Below are 27,138 nucleotides of genomic sequence, written 5' to 3' on the forward strand. Positions count from 1 at the left end.
AGAGAGATCCCGGAATCCGAAAAACTAAGAAAGGCTCGCGGCAAGACAACGCTTGGATCTCAGACACCCGTCTAACAATTTCCTCAGTCGTGCACAGTGTGACCTCCCACTCCCAAAGTCTCCCCCATTGACACTCCCACAAATTTTAACTAGTAAATTACTACATTCATATTATGCAATGTGAGATCAAACAGAAGGAGCAGAACAGGAATGGGAATGGGGAAAGCAGGGGGTCAGAGCATATGACTTTGGCTATTCAAGTATTTTTTAGATCGAGTGTCATAGCTACCAATTCCAAAGTGGAATGTGTTTCAGGAAAAGTAGAGAATAGATGGGCATTAAAAAATATATATATATATATTCTTATTTGCTCACTAGCTCACTAACTACAGCAACTGCTGGCTGACATTCTAGCACTGCACTTTTTCTTCTCACCTGGCAGTTTCCTCCTATTCCTTTAGGCTTCAAGTATCACTCAGAACCAGAGCTGGGAACTGGTACCTTAAGCCTCCATTCACAACGATATGGGAATTCCCCCTCCCTATTTTAAATCCTCCTCCTAACCTATGTTAGTCTAGTCAACACAGTGAGTCCTCAGCTAGGGACCGTGCACCAGGGCTCCTTCTAGAATCTTGAACTCTTGGGCCCTAAATCCAACCACTGGGTGCTGCCACTGTGCAATCACTAGGACTCGCTCCCAGCCCTGGACGATCCAGGAAGCAGACCTTGATCGGGAATCCAACCCAGGCTCCTCTGCATGGCAGTGCACAGTGTGGACACTGAATTACTGCGTCGGGCCCAGCACCATACTTTCAGTAACCTTGTTTCTGTTATTTCACAGTCTGAATACTCTTTAGAAAGAACATGCTTGTTTACCATAGTTGAGGTTGCAGAGGTTGCCAGCGTTGAGAAAGAAGTGGGTCCTGAAGAGATCCCCAAAGCCCCCTTGTCCTGGCCTGAAAGGCAAAGGCGTGTACAGGTGAAGACCTCCAGCCCAGTACGCTTCTCCACCTAGGTAATCACCTACAAAGCAAGGAAACAACTGAATTCAACACAATGGCACCTTTGACACAGAGTGCCTCATTTTGGAGGAAAATAACTGAAAGTTTTAAGGCATTTATTTCTTCAACAAAAGTTTCAAGATTATTTATCTTAAAACAGTATTTTAGCAGGCAATTAGAAAGTCACCTGTGTTAATACAGCACTATTCCCTTAAATAGCACCCCTATACATTTCACAGCTTCAGCTTACTAACAGGGCTGAAAAAATATTTAACACATTTGAGTACTCACTAATATTTTTAGGAGAGGAAAATAAAATTTCCCTTATTAATTTGGTTATTTTTGTTTGCTTTTTTTTTGGTTTGTTTGTTTTGTTTTTGTCTAGCCCACTGGAGAAGAGTTGCTTATTTTTCTTTTTTCCTTTCTTTGTTCTCCCCTTCCTCTCTCCCCTCCCACTCTCCTCCAGCTGGGGCTCTTTTGGCCCTGGAAGATTGCCAGACACCAAATTTAAGGCATTCAGAATTTCTTTCTCCATGACTCCTGAAATATTCATGTAGCCATTTCAGAGCTGAAGGGCTGCCAGGAAGCTTCCAAAAGGATGAGAGTCAGAAACAATGTTATTACTTAACTGCAGAGGAGAAAACTGAAGAACGGTACTTGTCAAAGCTAGAGATATAGAAGATTAAACTGTTAACCAGTAAGTATAATGGAGAAATTACTTACCTGATAATTTCGTTTTCCTTAGTGTAGACAGATGGACTCAGGATCAATGTGTATAGTGTACTCCTGATAGCAGTTGGAGATGGATCGGATTTCAACCTGACGTCAGCCCTAGTACATATACCCCTGCAGGAATTCTCCTCGAAAAGCAATTGTGGATATATGTATGACTGAATAATTTGAATAACTTGATTAACTTTATAACTTGGATAATTGATTAACTTTATAACTTGGTTAACTTGATTAATTTGAACTGGCTGAATTGGTTATAGCTGGAGACAGCCAGTGCCCTCAACCGAGAAATGTCGACACCCGGTAGGATGGGTGTCCCGTGAATCATTCACTCTCTGGGATGTCACTCGAGGATTCCATGAATAATGGCAGCCGTGAGTGGGATGCGGAGTACATTTGTCTACAATAAGGAAAACAAAATTATCAGGTAAGTAATTTCTCCATTTCTTAGCGTGTAGCAGATGGACTCAGGACCAATGGGATGTATAAAAGCTACTCCTGAACCGGGTGGGAGGCTGCCCGTGGCCCACTTAGTAATGCCCTTGCAAATGCTGTGTCCTCTCGAGCCTGAACATCCCGGCGGTAAAACCTGGAGAAGGTGTGGATGGAGGACCATGTCGCCACCCGACAGATCTCGGCGGGTGACAGCATCTTGGTTTCCGCCAAGGACACTGCCTGGGCTCTAATGGATTCGGCTTTGACTTGTAAAGGCGGTGGCTTGCCTGCTTCTACATAGGCTGCCTTGATGACTTCTTTGACCCAGCGAGCTATGGTTGCTCGCAAGGCCACTTCCCCTTGCTTCTTCCCGCTGTGAAGGACGAATAGATGGTCCATCTTTCGTACGGATTCCGACCTTTCCAGGTATCAGACTAGGAGTCTGCCGACGTTGAGGTGGCCTAGACTGCGAGACTCTTCCAAATTTTTATGCTCATCTGGCGATGGTTTGGTTGAGATGGAAGTGAGCAACCACTTTGGGGAGGAAGGACGGGACCGTGCGTAACTGAATGGTTCCTGGAGTGAGTCTGAGGAACGGCTCCCAGCAGGACAGTGCTTGTAGCTCGGAGATACGACAGGCCGAACAGACTGCCACCAGGAAGGCTGTCTTCAATGTTAATAGATGGAGAGACAGGCCGCGAAGAGGTATGAAGGAGGCTCCTGATAAGAAATCTAGGACCAGGTTGAGGTTCCAAAGAGGCTCCTTTCAGAAAGCAGGAGACATCCGGGTGAGAGGCTATGCTGCCGCTCTCACTCTTGGTTCCGTAGCATGACAATGCGGCTACCTGTACCATGATGGAGTTGAGAGACAATGCCTTCTGTAGTCCGTTCTGCAGGAATTCCAAAATCGCAGGAATTTTGACTGAGCGTGGAACAATGTCGCGGTCCTCACACCAGGCTTCGAATACTCTCCAAATCCTTATATGTTAGGGATGTGGAGAACTTGCGTGCTCGGAGCAGGGTGTCAATTACTGCCCCTGAGTATCCATTCTTCCTCAGGCGAGTCCTCTCAATGGCCAGACCGTAAGAGAGAATCGAGCTGGATCCTCGTGGAGGATTGGTCCTTGTTGGAGCAGGTCTCTGTGTGGAGGTAGCGGGAGGGGGTGCCCTGTCAGCAGCCTTCGCATGTCTGTGTACCACGGTGGTCTTGGCCAGTCCGAGGCCATAGAAGTACTGGTCCCCTGTGGTGTTCTATCTTGTGGATGATTGTGCACAATAGGGGCCATGGTGGGAAGGAGTATAATAGAGTTTCCTGTGGCCAGGTCTGTACCAGGGTATCAATTCCCTTGGACTGGGGTTCCCGCCTGTGGCTGAAGAAGCTGGGTACTTGGGCGTTGGACCGGTTTGCCAGGAAGTCCATGGTTGGTGTTCCCCAACGGTTTACTATCAGTTGGAATGCTGTGGTCAACAGCCTCCATTCTCCTGGGTCTAGACTTTCTCTGCTGAGGTAATCCGCAGCGACGTTGTCATTCCCCACGCTGTGGACGGCCAAGATCTCTTGAAGGTTCACTTCTGCCCATGACATTAGGGGGTCTATTTCCAGAGACAACTGTTGGCTTCTGGGTCCTCCATGACGGTTGATGTAGGCCACTGTTGTGGCATTGTCCGACATTACTCTGACTGATTTGTCTCGGAGTCTATGACCGAACTGTAGGCAGGCTAGTGTGACTGCCCAGGCTTCTAGGCGATTGATGTTCCATCCCGACTCTTCTTTGTTCCATTGCCCCTGGGCGGTTAGCTCCTGGCAGTGTGCTCCCCATCCTCGTAGGCTGGCTTCCGTGGTGAACAGGATCCAGGTTGGTGAGGATAGTCTCGTTCCCTGGCTCAGATGGCCTTCTTGTAGCCACCATCGTAGTTAGGTCTGAACTTTGTCCGGGAGCTGAAGACGTACGGTGTAGTTCTGGGACAGCGGATTCCATCGTGATAGTAGTGAGCGCTGTAGGTGTCTCATGTGAGCTATTGCCCATGGCACTACTTCCAGTGTGGATGCCATGAGGCCAAGGACTTGGAGGTAGTCCCATGCCATGGGGCGAAGCTTGCTCAACAGGGTTCGCAACTGGGTCATCAGTTTTGATTCCTTGTCGGTGTCAGGATGACCTTGTCTTGTTTGGTGTCGAACCGGACTCCCAAGTATTCTAGAGATTGGGAGGGCTGCAGACAGCTCTTGTTTGTGTTGACCACCCACCCGAGGCTCTCCAGTAGAGTTTTGACTCTGTTGGTCGCCTGGTGGCTTTCCTCTGGGGATTTCGCCCTGATCAGCCAATCGTCTAGATAAGGGTGTACAAGGATTCCTTCCTTCCTCAGTGTTGCTGCCACTACCACCATGATCTTGGTGAACATCCGGGGTGCTGTGGCTAACCCGTATGGTAGTGCCCAAATTGGTAGTGATGGTCCAGGATCGTGAAGCATAGAAAACGCTGATGCTCTTGATGGATCGGAATGTGTAGGTAGGCTTCCGATAGATCCAGGGATGTGAGGAACTCTCCCGGGTGTATCGCCCTTATTGCCGAGCGTAGGATTTCCATGTGGAAACAAGGAATCTTCAGGTGGCGGTTGACCGCCTTGAAGTCAAAGATGGGCCTGAACGTTCCTTCTTTCTTGGGTACGATAAAATAGATGGAATAATGTCCAGTATTTATTTGTTGTGTGGGCACTGGTGTTATAGCTTCTAAGGCTAGCAATCTGGTCAGTGAAGCTTCCACTGCCATCCTCTTGGAAGGGTCGTGGCAGGGGGATACCACAAACTTGACCGGAGGGAGGTGGTGGAAATCCAGGTAATATCCCTCTCGAATGATGGCTAGGACCCATTTGTCCAACGTTCTCTCGACCCATCTTTGGTAGAATAGGGCAAGTCTGCCCCCTATGGCTTCTTCCTTTGGATGGGTCAGCTGATTTTCATTGTGGGGTGCGGCTGGCCTGGGCCCGAGCTTGCTCCCCTTTTGTTGTGCTTGTTCCGAAAGGACTGGCTCCTGCCTGCAGGGCGAGCCGCTTGATATGTGCTTCTGTATGGGTTGAAGTGCTGGGATCCTCTGCCCCTGGAAGTTCGGGGGAAGGGTCGCTGGTTTCTCATATTCCTGTCCTCCGGTAGCCACGGCAATGGGGATTCGCCCCATTTGTTGGCTAGCTTCTCTAGTTCACTTCCGAACAGGAGGGTTCCCCTTGAAGGGCGTCCTTGAGTCTCATTTTGGAGGATGAGTCAGCCGACCAGCTTCGGAGCCAGAGTTTTCTTCTGGCTGCCACGGCTGATGACACTCCTCTAGCTGCGGTGCGCACCAGATCAAAAGCGGCATCCGTGAGGAATGATACTGCTGGTTCCAGGGCTTCCCCAGGAGTGTTGTTCCTGGTCTATGATAAGTAGGCGCGTGTGATCACGGTACAGCAGGCCGCGATCTGTAGAGACATAGTGGAGATGTCAAAAGACTGTTGTCCTGCTGGGAGACGCTAAGTCCGGCATACTGTTCGAGAAGCTGGAACCCGGTACCGGCTGGGGATGGCCATGGGCTGGATCCCCCAGGGCCTCCTCGCACTGTATACACAGGGCCATGGCCTCCTCATGCTGTGCAGCTCTAATGTGGCATGCTGGGCAAAGGCCCTGAGCTTCTTTTCTGGTGGTGCCATGGCTTGTGCGCGTAAAATACAGTTATGCGCTCCGGTGTGTCGAAGTTGTGCGCGTAGGATCGGTACGCGCTCAGGGAGATGTGTGTGCTGTTGTGCGCACAGATCGAAGTTATGCGCCCGGCACAGTAAGCGCGTGGCTATGCGCGCCGCTTGTGCACCTGTACTTGGGCGCGCAACATTTTGTGCACGGATCAGGAAGGTGGACAGGGCGGCGAACAGATTAAAATGGTGACGGCGACCACGCGGACAATATGGCGACCACCTCGGAGGGTCTCCACGTGGGAGGACCCTCTGATCTGACCGGGGTCTAGCCCTGCTAGGGCAGGTCAACCCAGTGGCACTGGTCATGGCTGGCGACCTGTGCGACTCCTCAAGCTTTGGAGACTAGAGACTTTAAATAGATTTCTACCTTACCTTGTCTCGGCGCTTCCCGGTCTCATTCCGGGCGGTCTCCGGCTGCGGGGGGAGAGGGAAAATACCTTCACTGCCACGCTCAAAGTTGCACACGCTGCCTCTCAGCCTCACCCGATGTCGGGAGCTAGGTCCCCAGCAAAGATCAGCCGCCAGACCGAGGCTTACCTCCGAAGGATCGCGGAAATCATCTCGGGAATTCTCAACTGGGGGAGGGACCCAATGAGTGTCACCGCAAGAGAGTGGGGCTCATCTGTAGAGGTAAGAATTCTTCTTCTTTTTGTTTTCTTTGCTAAATTACTCTTACGCTGTGCTAGCGTGCATAGAGTCCCGATCTGCTATGGAAATGGAAAATACCGAATAGCTGCACTTCCTGCAGGGGTATATGTACTAGGGCTAACGTCAGATTGAAATCTGATCCGTCTCCAACTGCTATCAGGAGTACACTATACCCATTGGTCCTGAGTCCATCTGCTACAAGCTAGGAAATATCAGTTTAAACTATTAAAATTATAACTGTTAGCCATTTAACCATTAACAAGAACAGAGCAGGAGACTGGAGAGAGCAGTGCTGGAGCTGAGTGGGAACCTGAGCCTGGTGGCAAGGTGCAGCTGTGAGACAACACGAGGTGGAGGAGGAAAACGACATTAGCCATTGAATCTCATCTGGCCTGGTAGACTTGTGTCAGTACCATGATGATCCTGCCATCAGGGCCACCAGAACCTGGAAGTGTCAAACCTAGTGCAGAGCCTTAGTCAGCCCTGCCTGTTCCTACAGCAGATAGCATTAGCATCAGCCTCCATCACATTCTTCCCTTAGGACACCGGGTCCCGGCTCCTGCTGTTATACAAGAGCCAGTATATTAAAAGGTTTAATGGTAAGCCTGCGGACTAGATGGTAAGAGTTTTTAAATGATATTCACATTCATAGTTGAAAATCATAGGAGAGTTAGTGGGAGAACAGATTTGGCATTCAATGCTCTCAGTTCTAGTTCCCATTTTTCTGTATGGAAAGATTCCCATTCTATTTCTGATTCTCATGACTTTCCAAAAAAACAAAAAAAAACAACACTTTCCTCTGGAGATACAAGTCTACCATGCTCTCTCTCTCATGGCTTTCTGCCCTGCTCTCTCAAATGGCTTCTAACTTATAAACAGTTCCCCACCAAGGTGAAGAAGGTAAAGGAATCATGTGCAAAAGTAAAGCCAAGACCAGAAAAAAAAAGGAAGACATGTTCACCTCTGGTTCCTAAGAGTACATAGTGCTATAACACACTGCTATGCGACTGCATGCCAACATATTCAGCTGCTGATTAAAAGTTGCTTTAAATACTTCAAAGGAGGAGTCATACTCTGATTTTAAGAATGGTCCCTCCATTACTTGATATGGATGGCTGCGATTTTGGAAACACCATTTGTTTTAAAAATCACTCCTTGCTTTTACATTTTTTTTAACACTATACTTAGAATTGATTCCAGTGGTACTGCAATAGCGGAACTGGGCTTCTGATGTCCCTGCAGGAATGCAGCTCCATCCATAAAACCAGTGATATCACTGATAATGCAGCACTATATATGGAGCCAGAGTGAGGTTGCTGCAGGGCTTTCATGGCAGTAGTTAACATTAAAAACCCAAGTTCTCACTATGGCAGTACTACATTAATAATATTTAAAGAAGGACAGTTTTAAAACAAAATGTGGCTTTTATATACTAAATACAGTACCCATTCACAGTAATATTCTTACAAAACATCTGCAGTAACCCTCCTTAAACCTGAGAGCCTTACACATCAATATATATAAGGCACTAGCAGAAACATCGGTTCACTGGCCAGGTTAGAGGACCCCCTAGAGTTCTCAGTATAAGAAAAATCTGTTACATTTCTGTTTAATTGATTAAACTTTAGGAGCCATGGAAAGGCCTGCCTCCCTCCCTGCTCAGTCCTGAGGCTACATGGGAAAGCAGAGTTGCTTACCTCAAACAGGTGTTCTCCGAGGAAAGCAGGCTGTTAGTCCTCACACATGGGTGACATCATCAGATGGAGCCCAGTCACAGAAAACTTATGTCAAAGTTTCTAGAACTTTGACTTGCCATATTGGGCATGCCCAGCATGCCCTATACCACATGTCCACACGGGGTCACTTCCCCATGTGGACATGTGAAATTAAGAGAAATCCAACTCCGTAGGGTGGCGGGCAGGTTTCATGAGGACTGACATCCTGCTGTCCTTGGAGAACACCTGTTACAGGTAAGCAACTGCTTTCTTTGAGGACAAGCAGGATGGTAGTCCTCATACATGGGTGAATCCCTAGCTACAGGCTGCTCCCCAACATAAAAGGGGACCAACAAACACCCAAACCAGGTGCCAACAGGCACAATGGTAATAGAGGGGGAGACAGCATGAACCCAAACAACAGGCCCTAGGTGGGAGAGAATTGGGTTCTACACATATTCCGAAGGACAGACTGGCCAAACCTACTGTCGCATCGGCCATCCCTATCCAAGCAATAGTGAGATGTGAATGTGTGGAGAGAATGCCACGTCACAGCCTTGCAGATCTCCTACACAGGAACTGCTCGCAAGTTGGCCACCGAAGATGCCATAGCTCGAACATGAGCCTTGACATAGCCCCCAAGAAGCAGTCCCGCTTGGGCGTAAACAGAATGAGATGAAAACAGAAAACAGAAGGAGATGCAACCTGCTAGCCAATTCAATAGTGTCTGTTTGGCAACAACAATGCCCAACCTATTTATATCAAAAGGAACAAAAATTGGGTGGACTGTCTATGGGCTTCTGTCCATTCCAGATAGAAGGCTAAGGCTTGTTTCAATCCAAACTGTGCAGGGCTTGCTCACCTTGGTGATAATGGGGCCTGGGAAAGAATGCTGACAAGACGATGGACAGGTTAAGAAGGAAGTCAGTCACCACCTTAGGCAGGAACTTAGGGTGCACATGCAAGACCACCCTGTCATGATAAAACAGTGTAAGTTGGATAAGTCACTAAGGCCTGAAGTTCGCTGACCACCACCAAAAATCTGACCTTCCAGGTCAGGAACCTCAGATCACAGGTGCACAGCAGCTCAAAAGGAACTTTCATCAGTGGAGCTAATACCATGTTGAGGTTCCAAGACACAGCAGGAGGCCTTAGGGTTGGCTTCAGTTGAAGCAGGCCCTGCATGAATTGTACAACTATAGGCTGTACAGAGATGGGCGTACCATCTACACCATAGTGGTATACACCAATTGCACTGAGATGAACTTTAATAGAGTTGGTTTTTAAGCCAGCTTCCAATAGGTGTAGAAAGTAATCAGTTTTTGTGTGGGGCAGGAGAAAGGATCTAGGGCCTTCTGCTCACACCACAGGGAAAACCTCCTCCACTTCAGTCCATAGGACTTTCTAGTGGAAGGCTTTCTAGAAGCCACTAGGCCCAGAGTCACATCCTGTGAGAGATCGAGTGATTGCAGAATTAACCTCTCAATATCCAGGCTGTGAGCGTCAGGGCCTGGAAATTGGGATGTTGCAACTTGCTTCGATCTTGCGTGATGAGATCTGGGGAAGTCCAGAGACTGATCTGTCTCCTGAGGGACAGCTCCAGTAGGAGTGGAAACCAGACATCTCATCCAATAAGGGTCTCTTTGTTCTCATGAAGCTTCAAGAGAGAGTCTTCGCCACTAAGAGAATCTAAGGATATGCGTACAGAAGACCCCTTGCCCCAGTGATGGGCAAGGGTGTCCAAGGCCATTTTGCAGTTTGTCCTAAACAGGAAGCAGAACTGAGGCACATTTCTGTTGCATAGAAATGTGAAGAGACCTACGTCCGGGCTCCCCCAGAGGTGGAATATACAAATTCAGAACCCCCTGATCCAGGCATCATTCATGGGGTCTGAAGGCATGACTCTGTCTGCTAACATGTTCTCTATCCCAGCTAGGTACATGGCCCTGAGCACCATCCCATGGGACAGGGCCAATGACCAGATCTGAATCTCTTCTTGATACAGGAGGTATGAGCCCATACCTCCCTGCTTGTTTACATACCACATCGCCACCTGGTGGTCAGTTTTGATCAGGACAACTTTGTTGGACAGCCAATCTCTGAAAGCCCATAGCGAGTATCCGATCACACGGAGTTCCAAGAAATTGATTTGGCAACAGCTTTCCTAGGCAAACCAGAGACCCTGTGTGCTGAGCCCATCTACATGAGCTCCCCATCCCAAAATGTACGCATCTGTAGTAGGGACAATTTGGGGTAGGAGGAGGGCGAGGTGACTCGGATGCAATTCTGGAGGTTCTGCATGGCCTGGTGCCACCGCAACCTCAGGATCCACTGGGCTCTGTGCATGTGTAATCTTGCCAAGGGAGTAACATGGACTGTTGTGGTGATATGGCCCAACAACCTCAACATGTGCATACTGACACCTGCTGGCTCTGCTGAATCTCTGCCATGAGAGACATCAAAGTGATGGCCCTTTGACGAGGCAGGAAGGCTTGGCTGAAGCCGTGTCTAGCAGGGTTCCTATAAAACACACTTGAAGTGATGGGCTGAGATGGGACTTCGGGTAGTCAATGACGAACCCTAGTGACTCCAACACACACAAGCACATGGACTTGACAGCCTCTGCCCGAGATGGGATCTTGACCAGCTAATCAACCAGATAAGGGGAAACATGCACCCCTAGCCTGTGGAGGTGCATCGCCACCACGGCCAGGTAACACTCGATACTGAAAGTGCTGTTTTCCCATCATGAATCAGAGATACTTCCAGTGACTTGGGAAGATCTTTGTGTGTGTCTACGTGTCCTTCAGATCGAGGGAGCATAGCCAGTCCTCTTTTTGTAAAAAGGGGATCACGGTTCCCAGAGAAACCATCCTGAACTTTCCTTTTTTGATAAATCCTTTCAAGGCCCATAGGTCTAGAATGGGACAGAATCCTCCTGTTTTCTTTGGAATCAGGAAGTACCTGAAGTAAAAGCACCACACTCTTTGCCCTGGTGGAACAGGCTCAACCGCTCTGGCTATTAAGAGGGAGGAGAGCTCCATTAGTAGTATATCCTGATGCGTTACCGCCCTTCAAAATAGGCTCAGAGGGCAATTTGGCGGGACACCCAATAGGTTCAATCGGTACCTCTGATGGACGATGGAAAGAACCCACTGGTCTGAGTTTATACTGGGCCACTGGTTTGCAAAGAACCGCAGCCTGCCCCAACAGGATGATCAATTGCTCCAGGTACGGGTAACTAGACTATGCTCTCTACGACCCAGTCAAAACCCTGTCCCTGGGAGTTGACTTAGGCACCGGCTGGGCCTGGAGGGCTCTCTGCTGCCTAGGAGCCCTGATGCTGCTGTCAGAAGCGTGGGGGTGAAGCTAGTACTTCCTCTGGCGAAATAAAGACTTCCTCTGCCCTGACCTCACCGACCTCCTAGCCGAACAGGATGGGTCCGTAGTGCTGGTGGAGAGTTGTTGGAGGGTTTTTTGGTGGTCCCGAAGCTGGGCCATGCATCCCTTGCCCTATCTACGAAGAGATTCTCCCCAATACATGGCACTTAAGCGAGTTTTTCCTGTACCTCTGGTCGGAGATCTGAGGTCCACAGCCATGCCATTCTGTGGGCACCGATTCCTGCTGCACAGACTCTCGATGCTGTCTCGAAAACATCGTAGGTCACTCTGACTTTGTTTCCCGCACTCCAGGCCCTTATGCACCAGCGACATCATGGTGCCCTGCTTCTGCTGAGGCAGCTGCTTGGCTGCCTCTTACACCTGCTTCCAGACGTCTGGCGAGTACTGGCTCATGTAGAGCTGGTAGGAAGCTATGTGGGCAATGAGTATGCTCCCGGAAAACCTCTCTCCCAAGAGCACCTATCGCTCTATGATCCTTCCCTGGGGACTCCGAGGAATGGGTCTGAGACCGCTTGGCTCTCGAGAGATTTGACTACCACTGATTGGGGGGAAGCTATTGGTTATCAAACCTGGGAGCCTTCTGGATGAGGTAAACCCCATCAGCCTTCTTATTCATGGGAGGCACTGTAAGGAAGTGTTCCAATATCCTCAGCTATAACTCCTGAAGGATATTGTATACCAGGACCACCACAATCTCCTTAGGAGGCTCCATGAACTGGGGGATTTCAAGCATTTTGTGCCTGGCATCCTTCTCTGTCAATAACTGAAATGGTATGGTTTCCCCCATTGCCCTCACAGGTGGAGACTTCCTTCACTCTTCTGGAGGTTAAGGTTCTGAGGAGAGACCCTCAGAGCCATCAGAGGAGGACTCCGTTGTATCATATCTCCAGAGGTCATAGAGGCCCTCAACCTCACTGAAACCAACAAGGGATGAGGCCCTAGGTATTCGGCCTTCATCCAGAGGTTCAGGCACTGGCAGAGTTGAACTGGGGGCTGCAGGCCTTGACATCTCAGCCAGCCTAGGTGGAGCTTCCTTCTCTAAGGAACTGGCAACAACCACTGTATCAGCAGGGGATGCTGCAGTGTCTCAACGGGCACAGACACCGGCCCAGGAACAGATACTAGCTGGGTCAGTAATGTGCCAATGATTATATGGAGCTTCACCACAGCAGCTCTAAGATGGATGGTGCCGGCTCTGGTGCCCCGCATCGCCCGCTAGTTGAAATTGTCACTCAAGCTCCTCCTCAAACATTGCCAATGCCAACATCAACAAGAAGGAAGGAGGGGCAGCCAGATCCTCTTCAGAACTGAGAGGCGGATTGGTGACTGGCTGAGGACTGGTGGAGGTTGTCACAGATCCCCAGCATCAATGGAGGACTGGCGCTTTTTGCCACAGGGTTGCTTTGGGGCATTACAGCATGAGCTGGTGCATCTCCATGCCTGGCACCATGCATAGACAGGGACAGATGATGATGCTTCATTGGCTTCCCTCAATACTCGGCACGGTCCTTCCCCGGAGCCTAGGTCAATGACTAGGAACTTGACATCTCGGCCTGGAGAAGCTCGATGGTGGCCGGTCTCCGGTGCCCTATCAGCAGACAACACAGACAGAACAGATGGTCCTGCCCATGTTGATGGCTCAGTGCAGCCCCAAGGTCCTTCGATGCCGTTGGCTTGATCTTCTCCAGCCTGTAGAGTTGTTCCATCTTTTCGAGCCAAAGACTACGTCCCTTCGGGATCATCTGGGTGCATTTGCAGCAACCCAAGACGTCATGGATGCCCTCAGGCACAGGACATAGTCATCATGACACCGAGGGCATTGCTTGAAACTAGATACAGCTATGACAAGACAAAATAAATGGGAAGCAAGATCAAAATCGATGGCAGATGGGCGTAGAAGGCCGACGGGCTCCAAAGGATTGCCGCCACAGGGAACCTTGAAAGAAAACTTACCGTCAAACAATGAAATCCCTGACTAGGAACACTACAGGGGAGGACCAAGAGGGCATCGACCACAGGCAAAAAAAAATCGCAATAAAGCAAAAAATGGAAAATGTTCCAAAATAGGCCAAAACTGAGCTCACCTACCGCGATCTGCAGCTCCACAGAAAAAGAGTCTGAAGAGGGATCCCACATGGAAACATGATATAGGGCATGCCCAGTATGGCAAGTCAAAGTTCTAGAAACTGCAACATAAATTTTCCGTGATGAGGCTTAATCTGATGATGTCACCCGTGTGTGAGGACTATCATCCTGCTTGTCCTCCAAGACAGCCTGCTTCAGTTGCAAGCAACAGCCCTCTGCTTGGACTTAGCTGGCACGGGATATCTTTTTCTCTGTAATGTTCAAAGCTATAGATATGCAGTGAATTGGAGAAATTACTTACTTGATAATTTCGTTTTCCTTAGTGTAGACAGATGGACTCAGGACCAATGGGTATAGTGTACTCCTGATAGCAGTTGGAGACTGAGTCAGATTTCAATCTGACGTCAGTACTACATATACCCGTGCAGTACTACATATACACATACATACACATACACACATATACACATTTTCTCCTTTTCGCAAATGAAGAAAACCAAAACTGGCTGGCAGTGGGGTTACCTGGTTGCTTGGCTGACTGGTTGGTGAGAGACTGACATCAGTGAACCAGAATAAGTTTTATGTATATTTACACAGTCTCTGGGGGGTAGAGGGCCTCGACTAATTGCATGGATGGAAGGGGGCCATGGCTTGAAAAGCTTGCTCACTTCTGGGCTAAATATGATGGATCTGCTATTACATTGAAAAGGTTACAAACCCAAACCTTCGCTTTGTGGTCCAATGCTGTACATACTAAATCCACGTACACTCGTTGGTCCCCCAAGGTAGAACCTACGGAACAAAAGGTAAAAGTTATAAAGGAAAATTAGTTCTTACCTGTTAATTTTCGTTCCTGTAGTACCATGGATCAGTCCAGACTGTGGGTTGAGCCTCCTTTCCAGCAGGTGGAGACAGACTAAAACTGAAAGGATATCCTATATGCGGACAGAGCCTATCCTGTAACCCTTCAGTATAACCATTGTCAAAGCAGAAGATAAAACCAGAATAGGACCAAGCAAGTAACCATAAAGCTCAATGGAGCAACTGTAAAACAATTAAGAAAACATGGTATGACTAACCACTCTTGCATATACTTGGTACTTATACAACCAAGGCTTCTGGTGTAAATGCTCAGTAACTTGCAAAGAATGAGGTATCAAGACTTGCAAATCTGCAATAATAAGCTTCAAGAGGACAGAAAAGAAAGAAACAGGGAAGGGCGTCTGGACTGATCCGTGGTACTACAGGAATGAAAATTAACAGGTAAGAACTAATTTTCCTTTCCCTGTACGTACCCGGATCAGTCCAGACTGTGGGATGTACCAAAGCTTCCCTATCCCGGGTGGGACAGAGACAGTCCCGCTTGAAGCACTTGCCGCCCAAAAGAACCAAAAACCGGACCTTGCACATCCAGATAGTAGTGTCAAGCAAAAGCATGCAAGGACGTCCATGTGGCGGCCCTGCAAATCCCCTGCGGAAGGACTGATTGACTCTCCGTCCAGGAAGTAGCTTGAGCTTGAGAATGTAGCGAATGAGCTCTTAGGCCCTCGGGAACCGCCCGACCTTGGCAGAGATAGGCTGAGGAGATCGCCTCTTTCAACCATCGTGCAAGAGTGGTCTTAGAAGCCGGCTTATCCCGATTAGGACCACTCCAGAGAACAAAAAGATGGTCCGGGACCAGAGAGTCATTGGTAACCTGGAGATACTGAAGTAGAATACGTTTAACATGCGGCTTACGAAGATCGTCCCCAGCCGTACCCGCAATCTCCTCTGGGGAGAACGCAGTGAGCTCTACAGACTGGTTGACATGAAAGGCAGAGATAACCTTAGGCAAGAAAGAAGGAACCCCTGAATCGGAAAAGCGCAAAAAAGGTTCCAGACAGGACAACGCTTGGATCTCGGAGACCCGCCGAGGGGAGGAGATAGAGACAAGAAAAAACTGTCTTGAGCGTGAGAACCTTTAACGCAGCCTGACGGAGAGGTTCGAACGGGGCAGCACAGAGCGCCCGGAGGACCAGGTTAAGACTCCATGACGGACAAGTGATGCGAGAAGGCGGACGCAGGTGTTTGACTCCCTTCAGAAACCGAAATATGTCCGGGTGGCCCGCTGAGGGATGACAGTCTACCCGACCCAGGAAGGAGCCGAGAGCGGAGACTGGAATGCGCAGAGAACTGAAGGAAAATCTTTGGGAAGACCCTTCTGAAGGAAGGGAAGCACCAACGAGACCGGGTCGGAGCGCTCTGAGACACCCGACCCTCACAAACAGACTCAAAAACCTTCCAGATACGCACATAAGCCAGGGAAGTCGACTGTTTTTGGGCCCGCAGCAAGGTGGAGATGACCTCCTCCTTATAGCCCTTACGCCTCAGGCGTCGCCATTCAAAAGCCAGGCCGCTAGACAGAAGCGATCGGCCTGGTCGAAAAATACTGGCCACTGCCGAAGCAGGCGAGGGAGATGACCTAACCGAAGAGGTCCGCTGTTGCCAGGTTGATGAGATCTGCGAACCATGGCCTGTGTGGCCACTCGGGTGCTACCAGAACCACGGGTCCCCGGTGGAGCTCTCTTCTTCTGAGAACTTTCCCACCAGAGGCCACGGGGGGGAGGGGGGGGGAAACACGTACCGAAGGACGTCCGAGGGCCAAGGGAGAGTCAGAGCATCCACGCCCTCCAAGCCGTGCTCCCTCCAGCGGCTGAAGAACCAATTTGCCTTGGAATTGCGCAAGGTTGCCATGAGGTCCATGTGGGGGGAACCCCACCTGTAGACGATCAGATCCATGGCCGCGTCCGAGAGCTCCCACTCCCCCAGATCGAGCGATTGACAACTGAGAAATCGGTCTGAACATGCTCCTTGCCTGCGATGTGGGAGGCCGCCAGACACTCCAGGTGTCGTTCCACCTGGGAAAAAAGACGGCTGGCTTCTAGGGCCACCAGAGGAATGCGGGTGCCTCCCTGACGAGTGATGTAAGCCACGGTGTTGGAGTCTTCGGACAGCACCATTACCACTTTGCCGCGGATCAGGGGGAGAAACTCTCCTGCAGAGCCAAACGCATCGCCCGAGTCTCCAACTGATTGATGTGCCAGCGAGAGTGGATTGGCGACCAGATCCCCTGGGTGGATTGGGATAGACAGACCGCACCCCAGTCCGAGAGACTGGTGTCCGTGGTTACTATTGACCACTGTGGAGCTTGGATAGGCATTCCCTGGAGAAGATGAGGAAGCGAAAGCCATCACTGCAAGTCGGCGACGGTAGAGTCCAAAAACGGGAGGACTATGTGAAATTGTTACGACACCGGCTGCCAACGGGATAGCAAAGCTTTCTGTGACAGTCGCAGATGAGCAATGCCCAGGGGATGAGGTCGATGGCGGAGACCATGGACCCGAAGACCAGCAGGTAGCCTTGCCCCACGCGAGTGTCGAAGTGGGCTCCCAGGAACTCTAGGTCCTGGGAGGGCTGAGGGTTGCCCCCGGGAGAATTCAATATCCACCTGAGAGACGCGAGGAGATCTAATACCCAATCCACCGTTAGATTGGCAAAAGCCGACTTGGCTCGCACAAGTATCACCACCAGGACCTTGGGGAAGGTGCGCGGCTCAGTCGCGAGGCCGAGAGACAGCGCCTGAAACTAGGAAACCTGATGAGGAGGTGGGAGCGAAGATACATCAGGCAATCGCAGTGAGTCGGAATATGGGAGCACGCCGCTATCAAAACAAGCGAAGGCGAGGAACTCTCCGGGGCGAACCACCGCGATGACGACTCGCAAGGTGTCCATGCGGAAGTATGGGATCCGAAGGCCCCGGAGGGCCCCCTTGAGTGCTAAGATCGGCCGAAAAAACCCCGTCCTTCACGGGAACCACTAAGGAAGGAACATACCACCTGTGCCGCGCTCCCTTTCTGGAACAGAGACCACTGCGCCCGGACTCCGTAATGTGGCGAGGGTTCGAACAATGTCGGAGACCCGCCGGTCCACTGTGATCTAGACCCATTCCTCGAAGAAAAAGGGGGGAGGTGATCACCCCAACAAGGGACCGAGGAACAGGTCCACTGAACTCGCTTGCGGGGCATGCTCCAGGGCGGAGCGCGAGGACGACCCTCGTGAAGGAGGCGATGCCCGCTAAGAAGCTGCGAGCAGGACTGAGAACGAGAAAGATAACCCCCCCGGAGGAGCTACCTCGTCCATGGGGCGTAAACCATCTCGAAAGGTGGGAGTGAGGGTGTGAAGGAGCGTGAATGTTTCGGATGGTCCTCCAGAAGCGTATGAACCTTGTCTTTCCCTAAGGAACCAATAAGCTTCCCAAGGTCCTCTCCAAAGAGCAACTCACCTTTGAAGGACAAAGCGCCGAGCCGCGCCTTGAAGAACGGGTCGGCCGACCAATTTGGCCACCAGAGGAGTCGTGTGGCAGACACCACAGAGGCCATCGCCTCCGCCTGGAAGTGGAGGAGGTCGCAAAGCGCAGCAGCCCCGTAAGCAATGATGGCTTCCAGACGTTCAGCCTGCTCCGCCTCTGCAGATGGGAGGTCCTGGGTGCCGAGTAATTGTTGAACCCACCTGAGACCTGCCCGCTGCATGAGCTGTTGCAGACAGCCGCATGGACCCCCCGAACTAGGAGTTCAAAAATGCGTGGCATATATGCCTCAAGCTTACGGTCCTGACCGCGCAGAGACCGAGAAGTATCCAGCGGGAAATTTCAACATTTCTAAAACATACCCCCGGAAGGGTGTGGAGCTTGAGTAGAGCACGTCCCACCCGGAGTCCCGCTACGGGAGCCTCCCATGCCTGCAAGAGCAGGAGCTTGCGCGGGGGAGGGGGTGGAAATCACGTGCCGGAGCCCTGAGGCCCGCCAGGACCAGGTCGATATATGTATTGATCAAAATTTTTTTTTCCACATGGAGGCCGTAATAACATCCGCGGAGGACCCCTCCAGCCCCAATTCCACCTTTGAAAAACATGTGCACCCTCCCGTCCCTGGAAACGTCCTCCTCCAGGGACGGGAGGGTGCACACAGAAAGACGTGGGATCAGCATCCTGAAGAATTGGGGGGCCACCCCCGGAACCACCCCCACCCAGCAAAGCAGCCCTGGGGGCTTCGCTGCCAGGCAACTAGTGAACAACGTGTGGCATGGACACTTTTTTTGGGGGGGAGGGGGGGGCAAGGGGGGGACCCTCCTCCTCCTGCAGGAGGAGGGGAAAACCACAGAAAAAACTGGGCCCTGAATTTCCCGGGGGGGGGGGGAGAGGGGGGGGCCGTGGGGCTGAAATCGGGGAGGGGGCTCCGAAAAATACGGCCCCCCCCAGCCCCGAAATCGGAGCCATCAAAAAATTCAAGATGGCCACCGTTCCCGGGCTTTGCTGACCCAGGAACGGCCTTGGCCATGCTGAGGGGAAGCAATCCCCGAACTAAATTTGCCTGTCCTGCCAAGGAGGGGCCTTCCCCACCAGGCAAAGCAGAGCACAGCAGAGCCCCTCGCGCAAAAATCGCGAGGACAGCTGCTCACAGGGGAGGCAGGCTGCCAGCCGCGGCATGAGAGCCGCTCTTGAAGAAAAAAAAGTCTAACAATAGATTTAATTGGCAGCCTGCCAGCAGGAGTGAAGCAGGGGAGAAAACCCTGCTGACTCCTGCCTGTCTGGCTGCCGGTTCAAAACCCCAGTATGTACAATGTTAAAGTCTGTATTAAATCGCTGCTTTAATATAATTATTATTATTATTTATTTTATTTTTTTTTTTACACAGATTGAGCACAGCAAGGCCTGGACAGCCAGAGGAGGGGGGGGGGGGAGAGAGACGAACACTGGTCCACCAGCCTTGGTCCCCACAGCCGCGAGAATGGGGGGGGGGGGGGAGACGAGCACTGGACTACCAGCGTCTGTCTCCATACTGGGAATCACTTACGGACTCAGGCTATGCTCCGCACAAGGGGCGAAGCCCCCACTGAGTCCGGCAAGAGCCAGGAGACTGGGCCGTCTCCTGTACTGAAGAAAACTAGCTTCTATATTTCTACTTTTTTTTTTGTTTGTTTTTACAGAGAGAAAGCCAATCAAGAACCTAACGAAATAGTACTTGCTTGATCCACAGAAAGGAAGAAGAGAAGGCTGACTAGCCTAAAACAGGAGACCGAAGGGTGAACTGATGCACCTGCTGGAGACAAACAAATACTGAAGGGTTACAGGATAGGCTCTGTCCTCATATAGGATATCCTTTCAGTTTTAGTCTGTCTCCACCTGCTGGAAAGGAGGCTCAACCCACAAGTCTGGATTGATCTGGGTACGTACAGGGAACTGAAATTCTACCTAGGATAAATACAGACAGAGCAGATATCATTCGGAAGAGATAGCACAAAAAAAAAATAAAATGTTTTCATATAGTTGAAAATGTATTCTGCAACTTGGAATGGGGCTGGCCTAATACCATGTGTAGCTGTGTCTCTGAGCTGTGTTCTTTAGTAATATAGGATGTGATTATTTTTATTCGTTGATCTCTCAAAATATTTTTCTGCCAGGGATATTTCTAGGTCCCAGATTTAGATATATGGAGCCACTTTCTTGTGATCTATCAGTGGCTTCTTTTATATTAAAAATATTTAGAAATATAATATTTGAATGCCTAGAGTTGATTTTGGATATCTATTTATATTTAATGAGGTAATTTTGTAACATGCAAATAGCATTTAAATTACAACAATTTTCAAAGTAGACTGATGCACATCAGTCCACTTTGAAAATTAACCTGGTAAAATTATGTACACATAATCACAGCTGCTATTTGGTGCACTTAGTTTTGCTGAGAGTCGTTTTTACATGTATACTTTTTAAAATCAAGAAGTATGCACCTAAGTCCCAGCCCCATCCAGACTCCACTCCCTGGAACAACTCTCCCCTATGCATATAAAAGCATGTGCATACAATATGTGCAGGTGTAATTTTAAACGTATCTGTCCTGAAACATTCTAAAGAGTCATTTCTGCAGGTAAAGCACTATACCTGCAGAAGGCCCTTCTGAAAATTACCCTCTAATTGCATATTTATTTATTTATTTATTTATTTATTTAATGTCTCTTATATACCGATGTCCGTTTGCACATCGCATCGGTTCACAGTAAAACATGAACTTTATGGGCGAAGCCCTTACAAGGAACAGATAAATACAGTTAACTTTAGGGCATAGCCCTTAACAAAAACCAAGGAAGAAATACATTGGAGGGGGGTATTGATTTACATACTATAACCTATATATATGTATATATATATATATATATATAAATAACTATAAACATAAAATTATAACATTTCAAGGTACCAAAATCAGAGGTACCAAAATCAGCATATTGTACATAACACAAGAAGTTTGCTTGCATTAATCAAGAAAGACCTCAGCAATGCTGGCCTGAGGAGAGCCCAGATATTTTAGATCTCAAATACTAAGTAAGGTCAGGATTGGATAGCACCTAGATGAGGTCTACCTGGGACAACCAGGTGCTGTGGGGCTGCAGAAGACAATGTAAAACCTCTGCTGTATTCTGCCACGGAAAAGGCTACCAGTAGTGGGGAGGGGGGGGGGGGGGAATCACCTAACCCTGACAACCAGAAATGTTTAGATAGAAAATAGGAATAAATTCAGAAATAAATAATTTTTATAAATTATAAAAATTGCCTTATAATTTTCTTTCCCTGAGTACAGCCAGACCAGTCCAGATGCACAGGTTATGCCCACCAACCAGTAGATGGAGACAGAGACCAACAGGTTTGCTGATGCTACCCCATACAGGCTGCCATGAAGAACTCAGCCTGCCAGTATTTCCTCTAACATGCTAATAATATAATAACAACACTCCTTTACCCAACCAGAAGGCTTCCTAAGGGTTAAATGATGAAGAAAGGAAAACAGTAAAGGGAAGAGTCTTAACCTGACATGTTTTACCAAATCTTTTTTTTAAACAATTAAACAATGCAAAGGTTATTTCTCCTAAAAGAAATTATTTGCAGAATCTATATGTTTTGAAGATAGGAAGGATCCTGGAGTGGTCTGGCTGTAAAGGAAAGGAAATTATCAGGTAGGAATACATTTCTCCTCTCTTTTAATCCAGCCACACGGAAAGTACCCAAGTTAACCCTTTACTACTGCTGCCACTTAACATTTCGATAGCACTCGCTTTTAAAACTTCTGAGCCACAGGAAGCTTTCTCCCTAGCTGGAACATCCAGCCAATAATGCTTTGAAAAGGACTATAAGAAAGACCAGGTCACAGTGTTGCAAATTTCCAATGGAGAGACCAATCAAAGTTGTGCTTTAGTGGAATGGGCCCGTGATGGACAGACAACTCTCTCATTCTACCTTAAGGAGCCCGGTTCAGGCTTTTACCCAGGTCTCCTTACGGCAGAAGGCCACAAAGGATTCTGGGTGAAGAGAGATTCCCTTCACCCTGCATTAAGACCCCAGACCTAGAGAACTTGGGAGGCCCCAGTGAGCTGATAGTGACACAAAAAAAAAAAAAAAAAAGTGGACCTTTACCTGTTTGTAGTGCCTTGACACAAGATGAGCTACTCTTGATTCTTGTACCTTTGAAGCACTGTAAATAAATACCTGCACCATAACTAAGCTGGTCTCTGGCAGGCCCAAATATGCTACTTGTGGTGTCAGTTCGGGTATTTTTTTTTTTTGCTTAAGCCGGAAGCACAAGTAAAAATCCACAGCCTCCAAGAAGAAGAAGAAAAAAAAACTGCTGGCAGAGATTTTTCCTGGGGCCTTATGACTTCTACTACAGCAGGCCAAGGGGCTATCCCCGCCTGAGCAGTCAGGGGTCAAGTATTGTTAGGGCCAGACAGGACAGCAGGGGGTTTTTTCTCTCCACCTCGTGTGAGTTATGCCTTTGGGAGCTGGCCCCACAGGGAGATATGGAGCAGGTATTACAAAGTCCTGGCCACAGGACAGCAACAGCTACAAAATGCTGTACTAACACAAATAGATAAACAGCAGCGGCCTACAAGAACAATTAACGCAACAAGGCATAGTCTTAGCTAGCTGAGGCCCTGCAAGTGACTGTCATTAATATCTCAGGCACTTTCATTGTTTAAGATGAAGAGAAGAGATGACCTAGAGGTCTTTCTAAAGTACTATGAATGGACCACCCGCCTCGCGACCTGGTCAGAGACCAGCTAACAACTTACTTGGCTAAATCTGCTCACTGGCAAACATCAAGCAGCATTCCAGGCTGCTAATCCAGATGAGAGGGCTTCCAAGGAGGACATCAAGGCCACCATACTACAGAGCACAGGGTATTAGCAGCAGTTCTGATGGGCAGTCCTAGAGCCCAGGAAGAGCCCCAGAAACCTCTCATCATTTGAAAGATGCCGGGTGGAAGTGGCTTCAGCCAGAAGCAAGGTTAGGATTGGAAACAGCTCAACAAATGGCGGAAGCCTTCCACCAGGCACAGTCAATGCCTGCTGACAAAGGGCTTGGAGAGACAACCCATAACAGTGCCCTGGCATGATACAGAACAGAGAACCTCAGCAACGAACCTCTGATATAGGGGGCTTGGCCTCCATACCTGGTGGGTTTCCAGACGCTAATCTCGTCCACATATTTTAACTGTGGACAGAAAGGACACCTGGCAAGGGGCTGTTGGTATGGCTGAAATAAACCTATGGACGTTATCCTGGGGACCCAGCCTATGCCTGAGGAAGTAGTATGCATACTTAAAAATAATGCTCTGAAGCAATGATGATCTGCAACCCAGAAAAAAAATGGAAATTTGAAGAGATAGGAACAATCCAGAAATTGGGCATTGCAGACCCTCTCTTTTTGTGCCCTTTGTGCAGAGAACGGGTATGAAAAAGACCGCTGGAAACCGAAGTGTCTTTAAATGAACCATTTAGGGTGGAAACACGACTAGCCCAACAGAGGTGTGCTTTCTGTACAACAGAAGGTCATTTAAAGGAAGAATGTCCTTTGCTTGAGGACCTGGAGTTTGAACGCAAGATAGCGGAACAACGTGAGGAGCAGCAAAAAAAAAAAAATGGGGTCAGCGCTCCAAAATGTTAATGACACATGGAAAAATGCTTGGGATGACAAGTTGTCAAAACTCCAAAGCTGCAATTTTGTGGGTGTTCCACATGCATAACTTAAGGACTTTATAGATTCTATCAAGGCCTAGATGTTGTGCGGGTTTTGGTGGACCGTTAGACCGGCCTGACGGAGAGTGCAGAAGGTGGAAGAGAAGTCTCCGTGAAGAGAATACAGGCCGGGAGGCGGATACTAGCAGAGCGGGGAGAAAAATCTTCACCCTGGAAGCCCGCGCTCCCCCAGGAGGAGCCTGTAGGAGCCGGGCCGCTGGGACTTAGGCGAAAGGGCGAAATCCGAAGAGACGATCCGAGGTCAAGGCAGGCAGCAGTCAGGAGGCGACGGGGGCAGGCAGAGGTCGGAACTGAAGAAGCAAACCAGGACAGGCAGGAAAGCCTAGAACGAGAGCAGGGCTGGAACCGAAGGCAGATCCCACGAACCAGGACCGGAACTGAAGTAGGAACTGGATACCGGAACCAAGAACCAAGGCTGGAACTGAAGCAGGCAACTGGAACAGGAACCAAGACTGGAACAACAGCAGGCGAGAATTCCTGAGGCACACAGCAACTAGGATCACCGAAGCAACCTTGTTGCAAGGCATCTAACAGGTGCAGACGCCGGTCTTAAGTATTTGCCGGCGTCTGACATCATGAGGGGGGATGGCCCGCGGTGTGGCAGGAAAGTCCCTTTAAATTTACCCTCCTCACGCGCGCGCACGCCTAGGAGGGGAGGGGCTGAGTTTGGCGACTCGGCGGCGTCTCCCTTGGAGACGCCGCCGCGAAACAGGCCGTACCGGCCTGCCCGTGCACGGAGGCTGCCGCCGGGGACCAGGGCCAACAGATTGCAGCGAACCTCCCGGCGCCGGGACCCCGAACAGAGAGGTAAGGTCCCGGTTGCGACCAGGACCGCAACACTAGATTTATAATCCAGGCCTTGATAGATTCTGGCTGCAGCAAAACAATCATTCGCCAGAACTTACTATTTCAAGGACATATTAATGATAAGAAAATAGAGAAAGTAACATATATATATATATATATATATATGTATATGGGGATGAACAAATGTGTTCAACTTCCCATATCTCTTAACGACTGTCGCAGAACAAGCATTGTTAGAAGCGGCTTTTTTCTCCGAGCTTCAGTAGCCAGTAGTCCTGGGTCGAGATTACCCCCATTTTGCAACCTTATGGAGACAACTCATGGGGACAATACAACCGGAGAGGGGAAGCACTTGAGACAGCACCAGGGTGTACCCCAGGCATATCTGGACACTCGACGGGACATGCCCGAGCTGAGGAGGAGAGTATGTGACGGAATGTACAGACAATTCCCTCATTATACCTTAAGGAGTCTGGTTCACGCTTTTAACCCAAGTCTCCTTAAGGCATAAGAGCCCAGACTTAGAGAACTTGGGAGGCCCCAGGGAGCTGGTAAGACCTCACAATATACTCAGACAATGAACGTTACCTGTTCATTGTACCTGACACAAGATGAGCCACTTGATTCTTGTACCTTTGAAGTACTGTAAATAAATACCTGCACCATAACTAAGCTGGTCCAGTCTTATTACATTCCTGAACTATTCCTGTGGCCACAATAGGCCCGAATACACTACAGGGCCCTCAATGGTCCTATATATATATAACTTAATAGAATATTTCCTTAAAAGCTAAAAGGCAGAACCTGCCAGAATGGACAACACCAGATTCAGTTTCCAAAATAGCATCAAATCCCTCAGACCCTTAATGTTGTGTTCCGCGGCCCTGGAAGGCCACGACTGCAGTCCCCTACCGTGCCCGCGATGGCGACCCGCCGCAGGAGCTCCAGGGGAAGCCCATAATCCTAGGCCCGTCGATCCGGCACGGGTCCCAGTGTTGGTCGCTGGGTGGGGGGCCGTCCCTGCTCCTCCCTCGCGGCGTTCAGCAGCGTTTCCTCCACGGAGGAAATCCAAGATGGCTGCCGCCATCTTTAGGCGTGAGGCCGCACCTCCTTGTCAGATTTAAAGGGACCTGATCCCTGGCTAGCTGTGATTCCTGGTGTGTGACTTCGGACTGGCTAGCGATGATCCCTTGGTGTGTGACCTCGGACTGGTAAGCGACGACCCTCTGGCACTTGACCTTGGACTTCTTCTTGACCATTGTCTCCAAGGGCCCACCTAAGACCCTGCGGCCCGGGTCCCTACGGGCTCCTCCCGGGGGGACCGCAGGCTTCCAAGGGTGAAGCTCCAGTCAGCCCTTGCACCGAACATTCGACTCCTTGACCTCTCAAAGGTCCACCTAAGTCCCAGCGGTCCGGGTCCCTACGGACTCCTCCTGGGGGTACCGCGGGCTTCCAGTGGCGAAGACACAGCTCCTTTCCTCGACGTCACGACTCTTCGTCTGCCTCCACAGTCGCCTCAGTCTCCAGTGCCGAGGGTCAGCTGGTCACGTCTTCTGTTCCTGCCTCGCCACCCAATGGGAGAACCTACGGATCTTCCTCCTAAGGTATACCATCCTCCCGTCGACCCAAGGGTTCACAAGCCTGAGCATAACACTTAATGTTTTTCACTCCCTTAAGGAATTGTCTTCTCATCACAATGTCACAAGAGTCTACCCAAAACAAGGCCTCTGAAACAAGCAATAGCCACCAACTGCACTTTCAAGGAATTTTGGACTAAACCCTTATCCAAATCTTCCTGTAAAAACTGCAAGATGCAAGGGATTGATACCCCTTTATTCAGAATCTTTTAACAGTGCACCAAGCCTCAAAAATTCACCATATTTTTTTCTGGAATGTAACAGTGTATCCAGAACCTCTAGAGAATAACCCTTTTTACTCAAACGCGACCTCCCAAGGGCCATGCTGTAAGACAAAAATTGATCTGGATCTTCGTGGTCCACCAGAACCTGGCACAGAAGACCCCATGCCTAAGGAAACCACAACAGGTTCTCATTAAACAGCCTGGCTAGATCTGCATACCAAAGGTGTCTGAGCCACCATTATCACAAGACCCTAGAGATCTACTGTAGAACCTTGCCTATAAGAGATCATGGGGGAAATACAAACAGAAGGCATTTAGACCAGAAAAACCTCTATTTTCTTCTGCTGAAGAACTCCTCCACATTTACATTCTTCCTGGTCGCCATGAGGTTCATCACCAACTTTCCCCATCGCTCTTCTATGCAAACAAAGGCAGTCATTGACAGCTCCCATTTTCCTGGATCCAGAGCATTGTGGTTGAATAAGTCCATTTGAACAATCTCCACTCCCACTATGAGCAGCAAAATTAAGCAGAGATGTTTTTCTGCTCAATTAACATAGAACCCACTTCTGCTAACACCCTAGAATTCTCCATTCCTCCTTGAT

At 49.4% G+C, this 27,138-nt stretch overlaps 1 protein-coding gene across 4 annotated transcripts in view; it reads right to left on the bottom strand.

Annotated features, from left to right (window-relative positions):
* The window catches only part of SAMM50 (SAMM50 sorting and assembly machinery component), a 209,052-nt gene that overhangs the window by 33,599 nt on the left and 148,315 nt on the right, over positions 1–27,138 (bottom strand). For 3 of the 4 annotated variants that reach the window (XM_029600121.1, XM_029600123.1, XM_029600120.1), the window contains 2 exons: positions 14,457–14,530; positions 877–1,023 (listed from right to left, as the gene is read on the bottom strand). In XM_029600121.1, the coding sequence (XP_029455981.1) occupies positions 877–1,023; positions 14,457–14,530 (221 nt within the window). The remainder of the gene's footprint in view (positions 1–876; positions 1,024–14,456; positions 14,531–27,138) is intronic. The other variant, XM_029600122.1, reaches the window with a different exon arrangement.

This window comes from Rhinatrema bivittatum, chromosome 4, assembly GCF_901001135.1.
Source record: "Rhinatrema bivittatum chromosome 4, aRhiBiv1.1, whole genome shotgun sequence".
NCBI lineage: Eukaryota > Metazoa > Chordata > Amphibia > Gymnophiona > Rhinatrematidae > Rhinatrema > Rhinatrema bivittatum.